This window comes from Hyperolius riggenbachi, chromosome 6 (assembly GCF_040937935.1).
Source record: "Hyperolius riggenbachi isolate aHypRig1 chromosome 6, aHypRig1.pri, whole genome shotgun sequence".
Lineage (NCBI taxonomy): Eukaryota > Metazoa > Chordata > Amphibia > Anura > Hyperoliidae > Hyperolius > Hyperolius riggenbachi.
The window spans coordinates 113,741,127-113,766,554 of record NC_090651.1 but is presented as its reverse complement, the minus strand read 5'-3'; the positions used below and the strand labels follow the sequence as shown (position 1 = coordinate 113,766,554).

The 25,428-nt window shown below is 44.6% G+C and overlaps 1 protein-coding gene across 1 annotated transcript; it reads right to left on the bottom strand.

Moving 5' to 3' along the window:
- Positions 1–251: 251 nt before the first annotated feature.
- On the bottom strand, positions 252–22,392 carry TMED5 (transmembrane p24 trafficking protein 5). Its single transcript, XM_068239789.1, has 4 exons — positions 22,136–22,392; positions 14,005–14,102; positions 13,737–13,920; positions 252–2,148 (listed from the first exon to the last, which is right to left on the bottom strand). The coding sequence occupies exons 1-4, from the start codon at positions 22,304–22,306 to the stop codon at positions 1,930–1,932; spliced, it is 672 nt and encodes a 223-aa protein (XP_068095890.1). The 5' UTR covers positions 22,307–22,392; the 3' UTR covers positions 252–1,929.
- Positions 22,393–25,428: the final 3,036 nt, after the last annotated feature.

Sequence of the window (25,428 nt, the reverse complement as noted above, 5' to 3'; positions counted from 1 at the left end):
CAGAGGCTGCCGCTCAGGCCCTGCTGGGCCGATTTCAACCAAATAAAAAGCAGCACACGCAGCCGGCACTTTGCCAGCCGCGTGTGCTGCCTGATCGCCGCTGCAGCGCGGCGATCCGCCGCGTGCAGCGGCGAAAGAGGGTCCCCCCAGCCGCCCGAGCCCAGCGTAGCCGGAACAAACAGTTCCGGCCAGCGCTAAGGGCTGGATCGGAGGCGGCTGACGTCAGGACGTCGGCTGACGTCCATGACGTCACTCCGCTCGTCGCCATGGCGACGAGGGAAGCGAAACACGGAGGGCCGCTCATTGCGGCCTTCCGTGTTATCTCTTGCCGCCGGAGGCGATCGGAAGATCGCCTCCGGAGCGCCCTCTAGTGGGCTTTCATGCAGCCAACTTTCAGTTGGCTGCATGAAATAGTTTTTTTTTTATTTAAAAAAAACCCTCCCGCAGCCACCCTGGCGATTTAATCAGAACGCCAGGGTGGTTAAACTATATTATTGCCCATATGAGCCATAGGGAGACACGGACATTACCTTGTACATCAGTTGTCCTTTCAGTTATAACTGACAGAAACTGATATTTCAGTTCTGACAAAATCTAGTCAGAACTTGAAGGGAATGCTAGAAGACAATGGTGATCTTCTGAGAGGAACAGACGAGGAGGTAAGTATGTAATATTCATTTGCAGGTACATCATGTGTTTGTTTTAAATAATATTACTCGGTTCAGATTCCATTTAAGAGTGCTGCTTTAAAAGTAATCCTGAAACAAACCTAGGTAATACCATATGTAATAAAAACTACTTAATCATAGGATGCCTACTTAACTGCAGGTCTAAATTTTAAGTAGCTGCATGTGTAATAAAAAAAATGGGAACATGAGAGTTAGGAGCGCAAAGCTTCTGAGCATCCCTATTGCTAAGTGAAGCCATCCATCACATTTAAAACCAATTAGGACACCTGAAAGGCTGAAGGGGAGGGACTTCCTGGTGACAGTTAACAACAGTACTCTTTTGCATATCATTTTCCGGTGTGTAGCTCTGAAACAAAAATAGCTTTATCACGCAGTTTTCATTGAAGGTAACGTTACAATCACTAGCATCTGTTTATATTACTCAGGTTTACTTCTGAGCCAGTTCAAGCAACAATAAAAACGTACGCACATTGCAAACCCTGAAAAGTTTGATTTTAAAGTATTGAATAAAAGATAAAAATACAACCCCTTAAAAAATGGTGCAAATGTAAGAAAGGTGTATTAATGGACTAATTGGTGCTATCACAGTAACAAGATTCTATATTTCATGCAGAGGAGACTTTTTTTTCTGGTGGGCTTAAGATATAATTTGCCTGAACTGATTTGCAATAGTGGTGGTCACGTCTATGAGAACTAATGGAAAAGCATGTGATAGGTTTAATCAGCTGATAGATTTGTAAAGCTCTAATTTGCTCTGAGCACATCCTGCTTTAGCACATGATCATAACTAGCAAATCAGAGACTTACATATCTATCACCTGATCAGACCTATCACATACGTCTCTGTGAGTTCTAGAAATGACCATCACTAATCTGGAATTATAGTCCTCTTTGACACAATGTATAAGATGAGGCCCACTATGGCCAAGTTACCTTAATCCCTAATAGAGGGTCACTCCATAGTGTCGGATATTATTACAGCACTGATGGCTTTGTAATGGATGCCGATGTTGCATGTGACCTGAATCAACTCGAAGCAATGGAGAAAAATGCAAAAAAGGCTCCTGTAGCCACACTTTCTTCAAGAAGCAAAAATGATCAAAACTGTACCCAGAGTAATGAAGATAAATCTTCCACCATAGTGGAGATATAGCTCTGATGGCTGAAGCAGCACATTTTAACAAATGCCCCTTTAAGTTTTATATTCCCTCATTATTTTGGCACATTTTCTCTCCAGTGATCAGGTTCTGTTTTTCCTCCTGTCCTCAAAAAGGCTCCTCAGCATGTACACCTGCATGACAGACACGACCACCATAACTAGTAGATTGACCGTTGACCAGAAGTTCACCCTGTCATAGTTGCTCTCTTGGATGTTGCGGTCACGTGCCTCAAAGGCCTTCAGCAGAGTCTGGATTTGGAGACTTTTGCCCAGTCTTCCTTTCACACTGTTAATGGTTTCCTGAAGGGGAGAAGATATAAAGACAGAAGCAGTGAGATAAACATCATTGATAAGAGTGTTGCCATGTAGGGTTGGCATTTGTTGAGTTTGATTCTTAAAATGGTAATGATCTGTAAGGATTGACAAGAACATATACAGTGCTGATGAGAATCAGAACTGCTCATTGTCACAAAGACATAGAAATCCACTGATAATATAGTGGTTGGTCCTCTTATTTTTATCATTCAAAAATAACCTAGCAAAAAAAATAAATAAAAATAAAAAATAAATCACCATCCATGGGCAGATCTGTCACATCCTGTACTCTGTGGGCGAAGTGTCCAGATATGGCGACCCAATGATTGCATGTGGTGAGCCTGTCTGACTTTTGTAATGTGGACCTATCAGAGCTTTGGTTACTGATTTCCACAGTAATTTGCGCATACAGGAATGTGCCAGGACTGAAGAGCAGCAGAGGCTGCCAATTTGGAGACAGTAAGACTGCTCTGCTCAGATGCAGCATTAAGAGGCCCATACACCTAGCGCTTTTTCCGCTGATATACAGCAGATTCGATCACTGTGATCGAATGTGCTGTGAAATCGTTGCGCAAATGATTGATTTCCGTCCGAAATCAATCGTTCCCGTCGAGCTGTCCATGCGGAAGATTTTTCTCGATCGTGGCGTTCGAATGCCCGACACAATACATTGCCTGATCCGGCCGGCGTGTATCCCCACTGTCACCGCTCTTCCGTCTCCGCCCTGGGCTCAGAGTCCAGCAGGCTTCACTTCAGCCTGTCCCGGCAGGAAGTTTAAACAGTAGAGCGCCCTCTACTGTTTAAACTTCCCCGGACAAAAAGAAGTGAAGCCAGCCGGAACCCGGAGCCCAGCGGAGAGGAAGACAGCGGTGGCACGCGCTGGCGGAGCAGGTAATGTATGTATGTGTGTGTGTGGGGGGGGTGGAGCACCACCACAGATTGTGATTGGTTTCAGGCTGAAATCGATTCACAATCTGTTTGCAGTAAAGGCAGCCATACGATCCCTCTCTGATCAGAGAGGGATCTGTTGGTCGAATCTGATGGCAAATCGACCAGTGTATGGCCACCTTTACGCCTGCTACACACCAAGCAGTTTTCACTTCAGATCCTACTTCCGACTGTGAAAATGGTAGGCTGTATGTTTGTTTTTCCCAATCAATTGCCAGTGACCAATCCCAGCTTAAAATCAATCTCTTACTCAATAGTAAGCAGATCAGACATGCTGGAAAATATGATTAAATTACTGGCTATCATTTTATGCATTTATGTTTCTGACTAATTTTCGAACGATATCAAATTGGCAAACGGATTGGAAATCAGATTAAAATTTGGAAAGATCACATGTGCATGCTAGCTTTCTATTATGTCTGATTGATGTAAGATCTGAATATCTGATCACTCCCTGGAATAGAACCTGGAGTGAAAAATGCATGGTGTGTACCAGGCCTTACTATCCTTTCAGTGTAGATCAGTGGGCTTAGGGTAAGGAGTTCGCCGAACCATCAGGAGCTTCATTGTATACGTTAGATTCTCAGCAAAGGCAGTCATTATCGGCCACCCTGGCTAAGTTTAATCTAGAGCATACATACCTTCATGGAATCGTCCGTCAAATAATGCTGCCTCATCATATACTTACCCAGGGTTTCCTCCCGCCCCTTGCAGCCGACATGTCCCTTGCAGCATCTCCGCTCGCAGCTGCCAGCTGAGGATCTCCGCCGGTGCGAGGACCGACCACCTTTTCAGCACGAATGCCGCTGTCAAGACCACGTTGTCCGCAGTGTACTGCACATGTGCAGTAGTTCCCCCTCCGGCCTCATCGCTCCCACGCTGTCCTGACTCCCTGTTTGGCTGCAATTTGCCCTGAGAAGTCCTCCCTTCCCAGGGGCCAACTGTGCATGTGTGGACGGGAGCACAGCTGGCCGGACTGCACCTTTGCCGACTGGAGGATTTTTCAGGGCCAATTGTGGGCGAACGACAGTCAAAAAGAGGACGGCGTGGGAGCGTTCAGGCCGGAGGAAGCCCCAGGTATGTACTGTATATTTTAGCGCTGTGGCCCCATCTCAGGTACAATTTAAAACACACCTCATTCACTCTACACAAGTGGAGATCAATGTGGTGGAGGGTCTCAAGTGCCACCCTTGACCCAGTAAAACAACTGCATAATGTTCTGAGTTGGCCTCCACCGGTTCTGACCTTGTAAACCATCCATGGCTTTGGCAACTGCTATTTTAGTTAAATACTGCTTTTGAGGCCGCCCCCCCCCCCCCCCCCCACACACACACACACACACACACACACACACACACACACACACACACACACACACACACACACACACACACACACACACACACTTTTCACAAGTATTTAGAGGAAACATGACAGTAGCAGACAAAGAGCTAGGCAGCAACCTTACATCTATACTTTACCGAAGACAGAGCTACTGGAGTGACTACCGGTAGTTACTTACAGCGCTGCGTAATATGTTGGCGCTTTATAAATACAATAAATAAATGAATAATAATAAGTGCTAAGAGATGTCTAAGCAAAGAGGTCTATGTTAATTGCAGGTTGTAACGATCGGGGAATTATTTCCGTGGTCAGTGCACAGGACGCGCGCCGACACTGCGGAAATCCTCCATTGTACGAATTGTACGAGTTGAAGCAATGCAGGGCAAGATAGCCCTTAAAGAGAGAGAACACAGAGACAGAATGTATGTGTGTCCACCAATCTAGTCGCCACCCAGCGACGGTGAACACACAACAGAACCGAAGTGGGAACGCAATCGCAAGAGTGGTGATTGCCAAAAGTGACACAAGACCGAACTAGACAGAGCACAAGTGTAGAGAAAGAGCACAGAGTCAATGTATGTGTGTCCACCAATCCAGTCGCCACCCAGTGACGGTGAACACACATCCGCAGAAAGAAGGTACGAATGCAATCGCAAGACTGGCGATTGCCAACAGACTCAAGACTGAGCAGGACAGAACACGAGAGTAGCAAAAGGCACAGCAAGCAAGAACAATCAGAACATCAAGGAAAATATCAAACGCTAGCAAAACGCGAACGATCACCGCGCGTTAGGCGACCACTGATAAGCGTGCCACCCTAACTAACCAATGAAACACAAACACGAAATAGAGAACGCGAACGCTTGCTAAACGGTTACCTCACCGAGCCTACAGCAAGCGTTCGTACCAGACAAGACAGACAGATGGGGCTACCAGTAGCAACCGCTGCTCTGGCTAACACCCCTAAGGCAGAATACAGAAGGAACCACCGCTGCTACCGCTAGAGTAGATGCGATCCAAACAGACAAACAGATGGGGCTAACAGAAGCAACCGCTGCTCTGGTTAGCACCCGTAAGGCAGAATACAGAAGGAAGCACTGCCACTACCACTAGGGCGAATGCAATCCAGACAGATGGAGCAGCCAGTAGCAACCGCAGCTCTGGCCTACACTCCCAGACAGAACGATTTCCTGTCGACCGCCGCTGGCGACAAGACAATCGAGACAGAGAGACAGAACAAGGCAATACAGATAATACAACCTGACTGCACTAGAAGGGATGCCTAGTACAGTTCTCAGGAATTACTCTAAGATAATCTTTAGCAAACGACAGCAAGGCTGACACTCCAGGAGAGTTTGCAGGAACAAACCACCATGACCAGCAAGGGATGCTGGGAGAAAATGGTATTTATATACTGCAAGCCATCAGAGGAGGCAGCTAGGCAATTTGCATGACAAGTGTATGCAAATTCCTCAACAGAGCAACTCTGAAACTTGCAAAGCGAAGACAGGTCTCTTTTCCAGAGACCTGCAACACTCAGACCTAAAGAATGGACAAACAGCTGTCTGCCCGTGCAGAAAGCTGAGCAGATCATTACACAGGTAAGTTTGTGCTAGAAGAGGTGCTGGTAACTAGCAGGATGGTCTATGACAGATGGATGTCATCTTACTCATGAACTACATAGCAACTCCTACACAGCAGACAATGGAAGAAAACATGCTAAGCAACAGGGCTACAGACCAAAGAGAATCCATTCACCTAATGTATGGTCAACCACTAGCATAAAATTAAAAAGGACAGGGTATGACTGACAGGATACTTTGATCTATAAAAGTCAAGTCCTTGAGGGTAAATTCAGTTTTAGATCTATGTGAATTGTACAATGAAAAGCATACAGTCTCCCAGCTGCTCCACAACACGCCTCAATTGCGTCATAAGCTTTCAACTGATAGCTTCAATGAGATTTAGCATAGCACTGTGAGCTTGTTATTGTGCTGCAGAAGAGTAATCTGACTACAGTATCACCTTTCTGCATTCAGAAATCTGAATGAGGTATAGCCTTGTAGTATGTGCTCCCCAGGAAGTACAGTTTGTTCTTTCAAGAAGGATACAGTACAATAAGGTAATCATGCTTTACAGAAGACTGTGCATAAATTAAACATACTGTAAAGGGTATACACTCACCCTTATTCAATTCACTTTTTCTCCAAAGTTATTATTACTTAATAAAATGGCTTTTAAATCACCGACAAGCAAGAAAATAGAATACATTTGACTTTGCTACCTGCTTTGTTACTTTTTCTATAGAAGAGTGCTGAAAATTTATTTTAAACACAAGATGAAAATGATCTCCTAGGAGAAAAAGTGAATTGAATGAGTGCCTCTGTGTTTTATCAGTGTGGTTCCTTCCATTAAAACTAGCAGAGCTTTGCTTCTTATTGGCATTGATGATAAATAAAGCCTAATGGTTTGAAAGTGGAACCGGCAAAGATGCGTTATACAATTAAACAACTTCTCTATCTGAGTTACTGTCAACCGCAGGGATCAGGATTAGGGAAGGGCCGACTGCATGGCTCACGACGGAATGGGCGGGGTGAGTAGGAGGGCATTGGGGTTTACCAAGAATAATAAGGGGCTGCAGTGCACATGGCAGTGTTGTACCTAGGGTATTTGACTCCCGGTGCCGATTAACCTTCTTAGGATTCTCCATTTTGACTGTGTCTATCTTGTAGCCAATCCTGACATCATTTCCTCCCTTAATCTGTCTGTGTATCATTGCCCACCCTCCTCCCAGTCTTCAGACACTACCACCCAGCTCTGCAGTAGAAAGTGCATTGTCTCAGCATGACAAATATTGGCCAATCTGAGAAGAACAGAGGTGTGGGAGGGGAAAACAGAAGGGTAAGAGGCTTCAGCTAATCAGGTTGCATTAGTTATATCTGAAGTGAAGTAAAGCAGAAAAAAGAAAACCCAGCATGCCCTGCAACTTCCTTTGTGCAGCAGATGTACAAATAAGAGCTAGGGAAACTGGGGAATGATGTTTTATGGAGAAGAAAAGTAAGAGTGATGGATTGCCTGGTTAAAATCCCAATTACTTGTTTACCAGATAAAAATAAAGAATTGATTTTTTGATTTTATGCCTGACAGTTACACTTTAAATGAAGCCAATAAAATCTGAAAAGAGGAAATGATCATGTGGAAGACAGCAGGGTGGGAGGGGGAGCTGGGAAAAGAGATTAGCTTGATTGCAAGTAATCTTATCTAAAATGCTTGGAGCTTGGTTCTCTGCTTACAACAGAAGTTGGCTGTCAGCACCTGTATCACTGGCTTCTGCAACAGCAGATTGCCCTGCATTATTGATTAATTACTCTGATCAGGATAAATAAGCAATAGTCTAGGTCACTCTGGTATTACAGCAGCCAGTGCACATGGCTACTAACAACAGGCAACTTCTGAAGCACTAAACACATCCTGCCACCTCTCCCTGCTACTGTCCCAGCTGCAGCACAGCAATCATTCTCTCCACTCACCCTGCTGCTCTGCACATTCACTCACTGCAGGCTGTGTGTAGAGAGCGGGAAGACACATTGCCCATGGGACAGGAAGGGGTGCTACATCTAGTGCAGGAAGTAGTACAATCCCCTGCACTGGCTGCTGCTATTTTTCCCAAATTTTGCCCAAACTATGAAAAAAAGGTCCCAGGTGGAAGAACACAGTGACTGAGCACCACGCCAGCCATGGCTACACCCGGTGCTGTGAGCACCTGTAGCCTTATGGTAGATACGCCACTGGCACATGGTAGATTTGCTCACCAGAGGTGGCCCCAACCAGTTGCCTAGTTCAAGGACCATCTAGCATGTGTACAAGGCTTATGCCTCTGTAGCAGATTTTGAGAAGAAAAGGAAAAGCAGAGTAGTGAAACTTCAGCTATGACTTCAGACACTAATAATATTGGGGAACCAGTTGAACTTGTAGCTAATCCTCATTTTTGGGTCACTTAACAGACTGTGCAGTCCCCAGTGTAACCCCCCCCCCCCCCCCTGCAATACACACACAGGAATTGGCATCGCTACCTTTCGTGATTCCAGCACTGGGTCTCCTCAAAACAGCTGCTGCCCACTCACATCTCCTGCTGCTCCCCTTATCCAGTCTTGTTTTGGGTTCGCATTCTACCAACATCATGCAGCCAGCCTCACTGTGGATATTCCACAGTAGTGCTAAATGATGGTTGTTGGAAGCAGAATCCAAAATGAGGCCGAATGACAGCAGCAGCAGTGGACACAAAGGACACTCAGGTGAGCTGTGGGTGAGGCATAGCAGCTGAAGTGAGGATTGGTAGCTACACCAATTTCTCTCCAGTATACTGTGTGTGTGCACTTTGCATTACTGGAAGAGGGGAGGGACTAGTGGTGTGAGGGCCACACTGTTGGTGGAACAAGCACATCTTCTGCACACTCTTCATTAAGGCCCATTTCCGCTGAGTGTGAATTCGCATTGCAAAAATTTGCATTAGTACTGAAAGCAATGCAATTTCAATATAACAGTTACCGCTGAATGTGTTTTTGTAGTAAAAAAAAACAAAAACACAAAGGCCCGGTGCACACCAAAACCAGCTAGCAGATCCGCAAAATGCTAGCAGATTTTTAAACGCTTTTTTTTATTTTTATGAGGCTTTTGCGGATTGCTGCTGCGGATTTCAGTGTAGCATATTTTATATATTGTTACAGTAAAGCTGTTACTGAACAGCTTCTGTAACAAAACTGCCTGGCAAACCGCTCCGATCTGCCATTTTTCAGAGCGGTTTGCGTTCATTCTATACTTAACATTGAGGCAGAAACGCCTCCGCAATCCAAAAAATGCCTAACCCGGGGAGGATTCGTTTCTGCAAAATGCCTCCCGCTGTGGTGTGCACACCCCCATTGAAATACATTACCCTAGCGTATCCGCAGCAAAAACGCTCAAAAAGCCGCTCGGTGTGCCCCAGCCCAAACAGCTTGCTGCAGATTTTTGCACCACGCATCGGTTTCCTGTGTAATGATTGTCAATTACGCTAAACATGAAAATTTGCAGAAAATACAAAAAACAAACAAACAACAAAAACAAAAAAAAAACCACGCATGCAAAATGTAATAACCTTGTTGAAACCCAGCATTACATAGAAAGTGATGAAGGAACCACAAAGGGAAAGGGACAGACCAGTGATCCGCAAACTTGGCTCTCCAGCTGCTAAGGAACTACAAGTCCCACAATGCATTTGCCTTTATGAATCATGACAGTGGCTGTCAGACTTCTGCAATGCATTGTGGGACTTGTAGTTCCTTGACAGCTGGAGAGTCAAGTTTGCAGATCACTGGATTAGACCATAGGAGCCAGCTGCGGTACAAGAGTCAGGGAATCACTGTGGCTGTGTGAAGTTATAATCAGGTCAACCATTTATAGCAATTAAAATATCAGTCTCAGCTTACACTTATGTATATAGTATATTCAGCAACTGCAATTAGAAAGTCTTCTAACTTCATTGAGGTTTGCACAATGCCATTGCCGTTTTGAAAATAAAATGAAATGCTGAACTTTATCCTAACTGGACTCTGGTAAATGTATTGTGCAAATCCGCTGGGCATACCAGCAAACTGCAAGCTGTCTGCTCATGAGTTTGGCAGCTTCCTGTATGCATCATGCAAGATTTACTCATCTGTCACTGGAAATGTCAAGAGAGACTCCATGCTCACCTTACTGACACGTTTCCATATGAATTACAAAGCCATGTGTGCCTCCTTTGTGTGTATGGTTACACCCTTTTTTCTGTTTGTATGGTAAATTTATTTAGATAAGAAATCCAAATGTAACTGAAACTATATAAATATGAAAATTACACACTGAATGTTGGAGCTGGATGGCGAACAAAATAGGCTGTAATTATCAGCAAATACCAACTTCATGTTTGTCAGCTGGCACAATGGTGTGTTTGTCTGAATTAACTACAGCAGCAAGTTTCTACCAGGTTTCACACGATCAGATCTGCTTTATTCTATCATGTCTTAAAATGATACCGAATAAGGATTGTAATGCATAGGACACAAATTCTGTACAGGAGGCACAATGCTGGATCATGTTTGGGGGAAACATGCAGCCTAATTATGCTGTTTGAGAGGGTAGGCTGCAAAGTTAAGTTTGGGGGAACCCACTGATTATGTTTGGGTAGGTGCACACTAATTGTTGTTTGGGGGCCATGCCTTCTCAATTGTGCTATTTGGAGGACACGCCAGCTTACTTATGATCTTTAGATTTCTAAGATGGTCTGTAGTGGAAAACAATCTGTACATGGTCACATCTTATGTGGCAGTAGTTAGAGCTGCGTTTTTTGCTTCCAAGGTTTTGCTCAGAGGGTCCAATGATGTATAATTACACCCCTGCTGGATTCAGGTGCAATATTTGGTTTTGCCCACAATCTGTCATGACTATGTTTCCTGTGGTGTACTGCAAAAATTCCCATTATTTGGTGTCCAGAATCGCCCCAGATCTTCTGGGATCCTAACTATACAACTGGATTTAAAAAGGAACCCGAGGTGTGACACCTATGGAAGCTGCCATATTTCTTTCCTTTTTAACAATACCAGTTGGTAGTCCTGCTGATCTTTCTTGGTCAGCAGGGTCTAAATCACACACCTGAAACAAGCAAGCAGCTAATCTTGTCAGATTTGTCATAGACATCTAATCTGCATGCTAGTTCAGGGTCTATGACTTAAACGTACGAAGCTTAACCTCCCTAGCGTTCTGGACGAGCTGAGCTCGTCCAGAGACGCTAGAGGGCACCGCTCAGGCCGTGCTGGGCCGATTTTGATAATTTTTTTTCAAACATGCAGCTAGCACTTTGCTGGCTGCGTGTTTGCTCTGATCGCCGCCGATGCGCCGCTACCGTAGTAGGCCACCCCAAGACCCCGTGCACAGCCTGGCCAATCAGTGCCCGGCAGCGCTGAGGGGTGGATCGGGACACCCTATGACGTCACGACATCGTTGCCGTCATTCCGTTCGTCGCCATGGCGACGGGGGAAGCCCTGCAGGAAATCCCGTTCAGAACGGGATTTCCTGACGGCCATCATCGCCGGCGGCGATCAGAAGGGTGGGTGGGATTCGGCTGGGAGGGGGGTATCATGTAGCTAGCTACATGATTTGAAAAAAAAAAAAAAAAATAGGTTTAAAAAACCATGCGCAGCCGTGTGGCTGGGCATAATCAGAACGCCAGGGAGGTTAATACTCACCTTACGATGGATCGGGGAACCTCACAGTGATGCCTCCAGAAAAAACGATCCATCTTCCTGCCTGTGGGAACACACGCCGGGCACAATCGAGAGTTCAACGATTGGAGCATTTTGTGCACGAGTCGCCAAGGATCTTAAAGATCCGATCCGCCGTGACTTATCGCTTTGCAAAGCGTTGTTTGTCTAATCACGCGCCTGTACCCACGCTGCCACATCACAGAAACAATCGCTCGTCACTCAAAAAAGTTGTCGGAAAAATTGCAGTAAAAAAATTGAGTAGTAGGTGTGGGCCTTTAGAGGCAGAGGATCAGCAGGACAGTCAGGCAATGTGAATTATTAAAAATGAAATAAACATGTCAGCATCCATATCACTCTCACCTTGGGTTCCCTTTAAGGGAGAGATGAGAGACTGCAAAGTGTAATAGAACAGATTAAACACTTAACCCATCAGTGTGAGTGTATAGTACTTTAATTTATTCCTGGTATAAAATTGTATCCTGGGGTTTCTGTTATCGAGTATGTATGAAAAGCCTTTCACACATGTTTGGCCTCAATCTACCGCTGAGCAAAGCAATTAGGAATTGAATTCAAACACAGAAAAATAAGACAGGCTGGGTTTGGGGAAAAAAAATGCAACACAAGCTAGATGCTACCCTGAATGCATTGTTAACTCAGGTTAAAACTGTCCCATAAAATCTCATTTAAAAATTTTCCTACCACAATAGTATAAAAGTAGTGTCTGTACGTTCTATGAGTTATACAATAAAATATGGAAATTATACATGTTCTTTCCATATCGTACAAGACAATGTGTAATACCCAAACCATCATGTAGGTAAGCTGTCTAAACACAGCAGATCTATATAATTTATCTATTGTTTTAGAACTAATTTTTGTTTAAATTAGAAATGTACAGAATATTACTAAAAACAAAACAAAAAAAACCACAGCAACAACAATTTCAGTCAGTTTGGTGCCCCATCTGCATTGTTTGAAGGCAACACAAAAGTATCACAATAAACAATTAATACGTCATAAGGGCAAAGTCCCCAGACTTGGTGACTGATAATTCAGCCCCATTTTTCTTTATGGAATTATCTTAGTTTACTTACAGAAAACTAGTTCCTTCTTGTAAGCCAAAACAGAAAATGGGAGTGCCAAACAAATATCATAATTTCATGTGCGCTACACAACATTTTCCTGTCCTGATGATCAAAAATACAATTTAGGATTTGTTTATGGTAGCTCTGGGTGAATGATCCCTATGGGCCCTGGAGTCACCCTCAGTAAGTGTTAGCATAGCTCTCTTTTAGGGGGCCGCAAGAAATATTTTCTATGCCCCGGCCCTTGGGGTGGTATTCTGCTTCGGAATGTGGGCTATGTGCAGCTTGCTCATCCAGGTTTATACCGCCTGTACCATACTATACTATATATTGTTGTTTATGTGGCAGGAACAAACATTCAATAGTGATTCACCCTGCCAGCAGTAAAGATGCCAACATCTCTGATCAAATTAAGAGTGTGCAGTACTGTAAATCAGAGGTGAGGTACAATTTTACAAAACAGGCGATTTAGGCACAGGGCCCAATAAGCATCTAATCGATACCAACACTGAATATCAGTAATCGGGCACCAACTTGGCGAGTTGTGCGCCTGATGTAAGAGTAGTGACAGATCGGGTACATAAGGAGCCAATAGGATAATATATATGTTTGTAATAGAGTATCCGAGTGGCTACAAATAGCGGGCGCCGGAGAGGGAGTTTAGGTTTAGGTATTAGATGGGGAGGAGGGGGTTCGCTTTAGGCACTAGGAGGTGGGATTAGTTTTAGGCAGTAGGTGGAGGGATGGTTAGTTTTAGGCATTAGGCGGGGGGATAGTTTTAGGCACTGGGGGAGGGTTCAAGTGAGAATGGGCGTGGGGTTTGTCTATAGTAAAATATCAGTAATATAAATTACCAATATTTTTACCATCAGTAACTCCTGTAGCTGTGAGTGCAACTCAGAAAGAAAACTGCACCAACCATAATATCTTCCAGCTTCATATCCAGGATGTCGGTGCCTATGGCATAATTCTTCCAGTCTTCCTGCTGAAATTCATCTCCATCCATGTGATCCAAGATCAGTTCAAAGAAGATCACCTTTTCAGATATGTGACTGAAGGTGTTGTCAAAGCAGAACTGGTAATCTCCATCTGCCGTCTCCAGCCTGATTGGTAAAAATATACATATATATTTGAGTCTGCTCACCAATATCACCAGCAGTTCACACAAAATAGCTTTTTGAACTCACGTGTGGACCCCGTCTGACTGTCGAGTCTCAGATAGCACAACCTCTCCATCTGGAGCTACGATATAGAAATCCACATCTAAACTCGCACCATCCAGAACCTGCAAAAGGAAATCATATGCTAAACATCACAAGTTTTAATGATAGTGTTCTTTATTTGTAAAAACAAAATCCACTTCCATGGTGAGGTTAGTTGGGAAGAGGGAGGAACAACTCACACCAACTTCATGGTCACTACCAGCCAATCAGCCAGCTATGGGGCTATTCCTGCTTCAATGAGGCTGTCCCAAGACTGAATTAGGCTGGCTAGCTACCTACCTCCAGAACACAAGCATGCTGTCGCCCTAGAACTTTGGGCATTCAGGTAAGATGGGGATGTTCATCTCCAGTCCTTAAAGGAATACTATCGATTCACATATTTTTTTTCAATTGACACAGGAATTGTTTGGGAAGTGCAGCTAAATACTGGTGTATACATTTTAGTAGCAACTTCTTTGTTTACTGTTAGCAAAATACATTCAAAGTTTACTGACGCCAAAACTGACGGCTGACTGAGCCATGAGGAGAGGGGAAATTCCCCTCACACTTGATCAGTTAACTCTATGTGTAGCTCTGTGTGTGACAGAGAGACAGGACACAGGAGCTGCAGCTGTTGGGAGCTCTGTTTCTGACTGAAGTGTCTGAAGAGAGGAGAGGAAATGTAACTAATTGTCACAGCTTTTTCATATTGTTTTTGCTTTCAGAGTTTGATATGTTTGATATTTGCTTTCTGTAGTCTGATATGCAACTCTGGCTGTGCATTGAAGCAGACACCACTTCTGCAATTCATTTGTCCCAATATAGCTATAGCCATAGCTCAATAAATTACAGCTTTTGCCTCTGATATTTAACATGAAAAGTAGGAAAATGTTTACACAGCTACTTAGATATTATTTGTACATTGTCATTTTAGAACACTTGGGTATCGATAGCGTTCCTTTAAAGAGACTCAGCCTTATTTCTTCTATCCTATAAGTTCCTATACCTGTTCTAATGTGGTCTGTCTTACTGCAGACTTTCCTAGTTGCACAGTGGCTGTATTATCTCTGTTATATAATCTAATCTTTCCTCTGACGGGGCTCAGGCACTCAGGCAGGAATGTGCTGGTATGCTTGTGATAGGATAGAAGCTATACACACCCTCTCTACGCCCCCTGCAAGCTCTGTGTGAGTCAGACTGAGCTCCTCTCAGCCTATCACACTGGTTAGCAGCCATGTCTTTTGTTTGTAAACACTGCCAGGATCGCAGCAGGGGGTGGCAGAAACAGCACAGAGGGGCCCAGGAGAACATAATAAATAGAATGGTATGATTTTTATTGTAAGAATTTTAGAGTACAGATTATCTTTAAGGGCCGAGAGCCTCACACATTTTGGCACAGATCAAATTAAAGGATACCCCAACTGAAATGTGACATAATGAGATAGACATGTGTATGTACAGTGCCTAGCACACAAATAACTATGCTGTGTTCCTTTTTTTCTTTCTCTGCCTGAAAGAGTTAAATATCAGGTATGTAAGTGGCTGACTCAGTCCTGACTCAGACAGGAAGTGACTACAGTGTGACCCTCACTGATAAGAAATTCCCCTTTTTTACCTCTTTCTTGCTCTCAGAAGCCATTTTCTGCTAGGAAAGTGTTTTATAGTTGGAATTTCTTATCAGGGAGGGTCACACTGTAGTCACTTCCTGTCTGAGTCAAGACTGAGTCAGCCACTTGCATACCTTATATTTAACTCTTTTAGGCAGAAAAATAAAAAAAAAGGAACACAACATAGTTATCTGTGTGCTAGGCACTGTACATACCCGCGTCTATCTCATTATGTCACATTTCAGTTGGGGTATCCTTTAAATAATGGAACTGAATGAGGAAAGGTGTTGTTCATTAACCAGAACACATTTCTCCATTCATCTGTCCATCCTGAACACTAGCATGAATATGGCCCTCAAGGACTGAAGTTGGGCATCCTTGCAGTAAGATGTGTAAGGACAGGATATGTTACACTGTAGATTGGCTGTAGAATAAAGTCCTTATCGCTACAATGTACTTGCATTATTTATTTCACACTATTTGAGATACAGGCATGTCAGCCCCAGAATGTACAGTATAAGCTGTTACACCCATTAACACTAGAGCCATATGTCCTGCTTTGGGCCAAGAGATCCATTTGCAATCAGAACATAAGAATTTTTATTACAATGTATTTATATAGTGCTGAAATTTTTCATAGCACTTTACAGAGTACCTAGTCATGTCACTGACCTGAAGTGAAGTACACGTCATTACTGAGCAAAGCCTCATTTTAAACGCTCATAAATAAAATTACACTAACACTTTAATCCAGACAGTGAGTCTGATTGTTAGAAATATGCTTCCCCCATGCAGGAAGTCTAACTGTGCCACTGAAGGCTTGACTTGAATGTATAGCGCTCAACTCCACCCCATCTATACAGCAACGTCACTTCTGCTCATCCCTTTGTGCTGTTCCAATACGGGAAGAGACGGCCACTAAATCCACATCAAGCTCTGGCAACCACATGGATATTCACCTGTACACTGTGCTTTACACCAGGAGATACTCCCCTATGCTAATGCGGATCAGAAACAGAATGTACAGTCCTTGTGCTACATGAGGCTGTCCTTAGATTAGTTCCTTTAAAGTAAATCTGTAAGATTTCAAAGTGCCCCTATACGGTACTCACCTCGAGAGGTGAAAGCCTCTGGATCCTGAAGATGTTCCCCCCCCCCCCCTCCATCCTCCTCCACAGCCCCTTCCAGCAATGGGACCCTCGAAAAGTGGCTTCCCTGCACATCCATGCTAGCTACGCTTCACTTGGCTCTGCAAGAAATAGCCGAGCCCTATCAGGTCTGTGCTATTGTGAAGTTGCAGACAGCTTGTGTCTCACAGTAGCGCAGACCCAACCCGGTTATCTCCCATGTAAGCCAACCAATAGAGCTAGCATGCACTTGCAAGAGTTGACATGCACTGACAATCGGACTTTCAGAGGTTCCAGTGCCAAAATCAGACTGTGGAGGTGGATGGGCGAAGCCTCTTTAGGATCCAAAGGCTTCCCCCTCCAGGAGGTGAGTACCCCATAGGGGCACTTTTATTTTCTGCTACAGGTTCCCTTTACTGTCACATTAACTCTTCTGCAGAAATACCACAGGTGAAAAGGCCTGGCTCCATCTCATATCTGCTCCAACATATTGGAACGCCTATGAACTGTTATTTTTAAAATGGGCAAAGAGACAGTGTAAATAACAGGAACTGGTAAAGGACACTGTGACCCTATTACAGTACAGCAGAATGGTGAAAGGTCTAGATTTACAGAATGATGCTTACTGCAAACAGAAGATCTGCCCCATCACAAATCAAAAAGTGTGAACAAAATATTTTATTGTAAGACAGCCTCAATTACACATCAAAATACAGCAAATTAGGGATCATTCAAAATCTGTTGGACCTCATGCTATTTGATGATGATAAAACTGGCCAGTGATCTGACACTCAAAATTGGATGTGTACCAGGCTTTATTTATAGAAAACCTGAAGTGGAGAGAGGGGCAAAAACAGAAACCTCAGTAGCTGGAGATCCCTGGATGGTCAGAGGCTTCCCAGATCCTCATACAGTGAACCATTCTAGCGCAAGGCCAGTCTTCATTTCCTGCCTGTGAATGAGCACATCCAGACTGGCCATGTGCAAGTGACCTTCGTGTGTGCCCAGTAGAACTAAGCCACTTGTGCATGCTTATTTCCCCTCTGTGCACAAGCTGTTTGTTTTAGGGCCTATTTCCACTAGTTATGCATCAGTTCTGCATCAGTTTTCCTGGATCCAGATTTCTGGATGTGGCTATTACTGGACCTTACATGTCCAGTCTGGATGCACTCATCTACAGTTGGAAATGCAGAAAAAAATTGGTTAAATTTTACTGTATAGGTATAGAATGACCCTGTGCTGGAAAGTTGGGTTCCAAGATGATTCAGGAGGCCTTTGGACCATCCACAGGCAAAACTTGATTTTTGCACTGCAATGCTTCTGCCGCATCCCACCGCAACTCAAAAAACGACAATCACATGACCCGCGGCAGAGTGCGCCAACATGGTCATATACATAGCGCCCCCCCAATAAGGGTCATACTCCCTGCTGGGCAGGAAGTATGTTACTGGGATTCCCATCGGTCCACCTATGCACGTGGGTTTGTAAAACTGAATAGGATGTCATGGCAATAATATGTGAAATAGCCATAGCAATATGGCCTTTTTATATTTTTATGTGTAATTTATGTAGATGTTTTTCCTTCTCTTATGCTGATTTTAGAATTAATATGGATAAAAACTTTTTTTTGGGCAGTTATTGGATTACCCATAGTAAAATGGTGTTTACCCATTGGTGTGTTATGAGTGAACTAGTCCATTAATTCAATACACTACTTGTCCACTAAACTCCTGTGGACCAGAACATATCTAGGACGGGTTAGTATTTAACCCTGCGACTCCCCCAATCATCCATCATTCAGACAGAGACTGTCATCACAGGCTTTATTTGGCTTTAGGTACTCTTTCATACTTCGTAGGGATGAGCTTCTGAATTTGAGCTCCGACTTTTGAATGCAGTGTGCAGCAGGGTAGGGGGGTTAACCCACCCTTATTGCCATCTCTGCTTGCTGCACTCCACATCACTGCAATGCTCCCTCCTTCAGCATCAGAGTGATGTAACACTACGTGGAGTGCAGCAGGCAGAGGTGACCACAAGGGTGATTTAATCCCCTTTTCTGCGGCTCGCATGTGTAAATGCTCCATTTCTTTTTAAATTCAAAAAGTTATCACTTCGTATTTATAAAACAATGACATCTTCTGCAGCACTTTTGCAGAGTATACATAGTTGTATTTAATATTTATTAAGCGCCAACCTATTACGCAGTGCTGGTTATTAGTTAAGGTTCCAGACGATATTTAGGGGTGATACACAGTAATAAGACAATAGAGGAATGCAAGAAAAATCAGATCACATAGCACAGTATGAGTACAAGGTAATGATTAGTCAGTCACTGGATAGGAGCATGGAGATTAGGCAAGTCGAGTTCACTCAGATGGGTGTACAGTAATGGAGGTGCGTGAACAGGTAGGAGACATAAGGAGGAGGACCCTGCCCTAAGGCTTACAATCTAGAGGGAGACATAGGGACATGAAAAGGTAGGGGACCAGAGTTCAGCTGCAAGATTAGAACACCAGTCTGGGGTAGGCCAGAGTGAAAAGGTGCGTTTGAGAGCCTTTTTGAAGATGTTGAAGGAGGGCGCAGCCCTAAAGGGGGGGGGGGGGGGGGGGGGCGAAGTAGGGAGTTGCATAGTGTTGGAGAGGCTCTTGAGAAGTTCTGGAGTCGTGCATGGGACTGGGTGATGCGGTGGACGGTCAGGCAAAGTTCATTGGGGGAGCGGAGTGAACGGCTAGGTATGTACCTCTGAGTAAGGCTACATACACACTTGAGATAAAAGTCTTTGGAAAAGGCAAGATCACAGACCAATTTTACCTCATTCCATGTAGTATGAGAACCATACTCTACACAGTCTATTCTATTGAGCTGAACTCCCCATCAGATAAAAATCTTTGCAAGATGCTGGACACAAAGATGCTGCACACATTCAACAGATCAGTATCTGCAAAAGATCTGTTCCTGCAAAATGCATTCATAGTCTATGATATCTGCAGATCCTCATACACACCTTGTTTAACAGACTTCATCTGCATATCTGGCAATCATCTGCAGATCTGAAGATCCATCCTGGTGGATCTGATCTGCAGATGAATGTCTGTTAAACAAGGTGTGTATGAGGATCTGCAGATATCATAGACTATGAATGCATTTTGCAGGAATGGATCTTTTGCAGGAACAAAACTTTTGCAGATACCAGACAGAAGGGCATTGCAGTAGTCAAGGTGGGAAATTATGAGGGCATGGAGTTTGGTGGTGACAGAGGTCCGGAAAGGGCGGATCTTTCAGATGTTGCGGAGGTGGAAGTTGCAGGACTTTGTGAGGTTTTGGATGGGAAGGGGGGGGGGGGGGGTGAAGGAAAGTGCGGAGTCCAGGGTGACGCCCAGACAGCAGGCTTGAGCGGTAGGGCGAATGGCAGCGTGGTTAACAGTAACATACACATCTGGGAGGGTCATGGATGGCCGGGATAGGAAGATCATAAATTCTGTTTTGTCCAGGCTTAGTTTCAGGTACCTAGCGGACATCCAGGAGGAGATGGCTGATAGGCAGGAGGAGACCTTGTCCATGGTAGTGGTGGACAGGTCAGGGTCTTGTCACTATGATATAAATAAATTTAGCTCTGAAAGGGGGAGCTGATATCAGCAGAGACTGCAGCACGGGGGTACATTAGTGTCTGGCATCGCCAGAGGGAGGTTTACTATGAGAAGAGGGTTAGGTTATAGTAAAATATCAGTAAAAATTACCACTATTCTGTAAGAATTAGCCAATTCTCAATACTAGAATATCAGTTATTTGTGATATTCTATTAGTGGCTATCCCCAGTGCCCAAATAACCTCGCTGCCTTTTCAGCGCTAGTCTACTTAAGGGGACCCAACTGGAATCCCCACAGACAAATGTCCGCTTCTATGTGTAAGAAATAGGGGACCCAGCAGGAGTCACTTTCCAACACCACCAACCATATAGGTTTAGTAAAGTTGTGCGAGAGAAGGCGGCAGCCTAAGCCAGCACAATGCCCAAAACTCAGTGGCCAAAGGCTGCGGGTCTCGGTGTGAAATTTTAATAATTCAAATGAAAAAGGAACAAAAACTGGCACTAAATGCGGCAGGGATGGATACCAGGTCACACTGGGCTTACCTGCAGCGTTCTCCCAGGCAGTGCAAAGTCCAAGTCAATCAAGGAAAAGAGAAGGGCACTGCTGCATAAAAATACCCTTTATTGTGACCGGGTCGACACACAGGTTACAGCAGTGGGGGGAGGAAAGTTGTCTGACAGCTGTTTCGCAAAGGGTTAACCTTGCTTCATCAGAGACCGTCTCTGATGAAGCAAGGTTAACCCTTGCGAAACAGCTGTCAGACAACTTTCCTCCCCCCACTGCTGTAACCTGTGTGTCGACCCGGTCACAATAAAGGGTATTCTTATGCAGCAGTGCCCTTCTCTCTTCCTTGATTGACTTGAAATTTTAATAAGTTTCCCCTTTGGGTCCCCTACTTCTTAAGCATTATTGGTTACCACCAAATGTAGCGAGTTTGCTATGGTAGTGCTGTATGCCTATGGGGATTCCCGCTGGGTCCCCTGTTTTACATGTACGCTGAAAGATCACCAGTGACTGAGTCCATTTGAGGTATTGGCTTATGGCCATACACATCATTGCTTTTTTGTTTTGTTTTTGTATACTGGTTAGTATATAGCTGCATTGGCATACACAGCTACACTATTGTATATTGGCATATACAATACACTGTTTTATTTTGTGGGTGTGAATAATCAAAATGATTTGTTTCATTTAACTTTTCACTAAATCTCACATTTAAAATCTAAATACTGTGCTATATAAATAACATTGCCAGATGCTGCCTGGGTTTATCGTGTACCCTTACAAACATGACATAACAGAAGTGAAACGACATTCTGCTGGCATGTCTGAGATAAAATCCCATCCCCACTACCAGCCATTCAGGGTTCTTCCGGCGTCCTGTAGCAATGATGTTGCAACTTCTGATTGGTTCAGCAGAAAGTTATTCAGACTTCTTTCTGATTTTACTTTGGTGGCTGGAATGTCTGCCCGTCTAGTAAACGTGAATCAGCTGACCATACTACTTTCCATAAACTTTAGTTACATTATTTATATTAGTATCCTGGTATGGTGAGCCGCTTCAGAGAAGTCCACAATTTCCCGATTGCTCAATTCACCGTTTATGAGGCTTCTTGTCTGTAGTTTTATCCTCTGCAGTAACGTTATGGCCATCTAGAAACATTTATGCCATGCATTCTGGCTATAGGAACCTTGTTAACAACCCGACAACTATGTACAACCCACACGATCGTCTAATGAGATACAATTAACCACGCGACCGTCTGCTGAGCTATAAATAACCGTGCCGTGTTACCTGGTACTCTATTTCCAGCGTAGCATCCTTCTTCATTGGCTGGAAGAAGCACTCTCTCTGGGCAGCAGGGAGAGTGAAGGTGAAATCACTATCCACAGACTGTGAGAAGGACAGACAGTGCTGCACAGTGTAAGATGCCACTAGGAAAGCTAACAAAGCTCCTTTCCCCATGCCAGCCCGTTCCCGGAACCGCTGAGCCTTCCAATATACTGAAACACACACAGCTACACTACACTGAGCTATGGAGCATGTGCTGGGCTCCTCTGCCACAAGGAGGGTGTGTCCGGAAGCCATGTCTACAGCCAATCACTGATGCACCTCCATATGATCAGCACCCTGGGGAGGGGCCTTACTATAATGATACTCTTTCTCTTCAGTGTACTAGTGTAGTGACAGGCAGCCAGATATGCCAGACAGTGTAAGCTAGGCAGTGAGAGAGAGTATGCTGAGTTGTACTGAAAAAGGAGATCTGATGATTCCAAAAAAAGTTCAATGTATGTTTTCATTTTTGTAGGCATGGTGGCATACATATACATTAAACATCAGTGGAACTCCAAGCAAACACTGATGCTATGGAAAGAAATAGTTGTCATTATTATCATTACATTAGCGCAGAGCCGCAGAGTAAAATTAACAAAGTACAATGAACAGTTCATGGGCTATATATACACTCATAGATTTTTGTGACAAACAGATCAATGCGTCTCTGATATGAATGTGATCAGAGAGGGATCGATCCCCCCCATACACTGCCTACATATTTTTATTCAAGTTCAACACAAATTCGATGATGATCAAATCTGCCAGTAAAAATCAATGCGTGTATGGCCAGCTTAAAGTGTACCTGAGTTGGTACACTGGCCCTTGTTTATACTTACCTGGGACTTCCTCCAGGCCCATGAGCACCGTGGCTTCCCTCGCTGTCTGCTTTGGCCCCTGCGTTATTGTGCTACGACTCCTGATAATCTGCCCCGCCATGCTCCCATCCCCAGGAGCGTTCTGCGAGAGCGTGACGAGGGGTGCGCACGTGGCCGAGCTGCGCATGTGCAGGTGCTTGCTACTGCCCGGATTACTGATTACTGCAGAACAGAGAAGCCGAACAGGACGGCAAGGAAGCCCCAGTGAAGTATAAATGGGGGCCAGTGAACCATCTCAGGTTCACTGTAAAGTGAACCTGGACCAAGTAAAATGTTTTAAAATAAAGACATGATCTACCTGTAAATGAATATTAACTATTTATTTCACTGTTATTTCCTCTCAGAAGCTCACCAATTTCTTCTAACAACGATTCCTTCCAGCTCTAACAAGATTTTGTCAGATTTGTCTCTCAGGAAGCTGACAGTCGGACCCTGAGCTGTGTCAAAAAAAAGAAAACTTTACTTACCTGGGGCTTCCTCCAGCCCACCATAGCCCGCAAGGTCCCCGACATCCTCCTGACCTTGTCCGGGGTCCCTCTGGCGGCTCCGGTAATGAGCCGACTTTGGGTGAAGTCGCGCTTGCTTGTTCCCGCTGCATACCCATTGCGACATCACGCAGGCCACCGTAAGAGTCCCGCGCAGTTCAGTCTTTAGAGAACCACACATGCGCAGGACTCTTATGGCACGCAGGTACGCAGTGGGGACGGGCATGCGTGACTTCACCCGAAGTTGCTGCATTACCGGAGCCACCAGCGGGAACCCTGGACAGGGTCAGGAGGATGGCGGGGACCTCGTGGGCTATGGTGGGCTGGAGGAAGCCCCAGGGAAATCCAGTTCTCGTTTTTCTGACACAGCTCAGGGTCTCTTTAACTGACAGTAACTATATCAATTGCTGTCAGTTATAACTGAAAGGACAATTCATGTGCAAGGTAATGTCCATGTTTCCCCATGGCTCAAGTGATATTACTGGTTAACGGAGTGCTGGTGTGAAAGTTGTTACGGGGTCATCACCACTTTTAAAACGAAATACGGTGAATTCTATTGATCTCAGTGGACAAACAGGATGAGATGAGAGGAGAGAAGAAAGAGATTGATATAAGCAGACTACATGAGAGGTAAGTATGATGTGTGTATGTTTATTTTCACTTTTATTTTTTAGTTCAGGTTTGCTTTAAGGCTCCATTTACACTTCCATAAAAACAGTCTGATTCAAGGAACGGACCACAGCAGATCTCATGTTAAATTTAGGATCATTTCAGACATGTGCTGACATGTCCATTTCGTTCCATTTGCTGCAATGGTGTAATGCACGGCATGCATGACTTTTCCAGACAGAGGTCAGACATGTTATAATACCGGTAGCAATGCTATAATGGCATGTGCAGTAGTCTTCGACTGGCTCAGTCAGGGACCTTACCAGCAGGGCCGGATTTAGGCCAAGGCTCCATAGGCCATGGCCTAGGGCACCACAGGAGTAAGGGCACCAAAGCAGCAGATTAAACTGGTGCAGCATTTGCAAGCTTGCAAATGCTGCAATGTAGGGAGATCAGGCGAGTCCCTTACTGCGGTACTTTGCTGCTAGCCGCCTGTGCAGCAGCCACCTTGCTCTCTGCACTTTTGCATTGTGGCTGGCGGCTATGGACTTGGGCAGCATTGGAGATGGAAATTAAGAGGAAGCTTCTGCAATGGAGACGAGTGGAGAAATGTGTGACACTGATGGCTGCTGAAGTGTGAAGGTGAGCTGGCTACCTATACTGAAGGGCGGAGGGATTAAGTCATCTGGCTACCTATACTGGAGGGAAAGGGGACGGGTCGTCTGGCTACCTATACTGAAGGGGGGCGGCTGGTGACAGCGGCCTTGGGCGGTAAAGAGTACAAATCCGACCTGCTTTGGGGTCAGCTGACTTTGAGAGAACAGATGGGACCGGACGGACACTGGCTAAGGCCGTGGCCTACAGGGGGCTGGAGGAAGCCTCAGGTAAGTATAAATACTTATATTTGTTTCGTCTCCTGAACACTTTAATTAATGCATATTTGCAGAAAGAGTCTGATGCTGACACAATCAGTAAGCAGATAAGTAAATTCAATTATCTTCCTCTGAATTTGCAGTGTTCCCCAACCCTGACCTCAAGGCCCACCAACAGTGCATGTTTTGTGTAAATCCACAGAGGTAGCTAATCAGCTCTGCTGAGACACTAATTACCCCACCTGTGTATGTTTGTGGTTTCCTGCAAAACATGCACTGTTGGTGGGCCTTGAGGACAGGGTTTAGTATGCAGCGATGAACTTCCGAGCAGGAAGCCATTCGAATTCGGAATTAAAATGAGGCTTAATTAACGCAGGTGTGAGCACAGGAGACAGGGTTACTTACCCAGA

Bases quoted from the DNA above. Each gene is read 5' to 3' on its own strand.
- TMED5 (XM_068239789.1), bottom strand. From the start codon at position 22,306: ATGGGGAAAGGAGCTTTGTTAGCTTTCCTAGTGGCATCTTACACTGTG. The intron at 13,921-14,004 runs GTGAGTTCAAAA...TTTACCAATCAG, and splicing joins CAGTCAGACGGGGTCCACAC to GCTGGAGACGGCAGATGGAG. The intron at 2,149-13,736 runs GTTGGTGCAGTT...TCTCCCCTTCAG, and splicing joins TGAAGCTGGAAGATATTATG to GAAACCATTAACAGTGTGAA.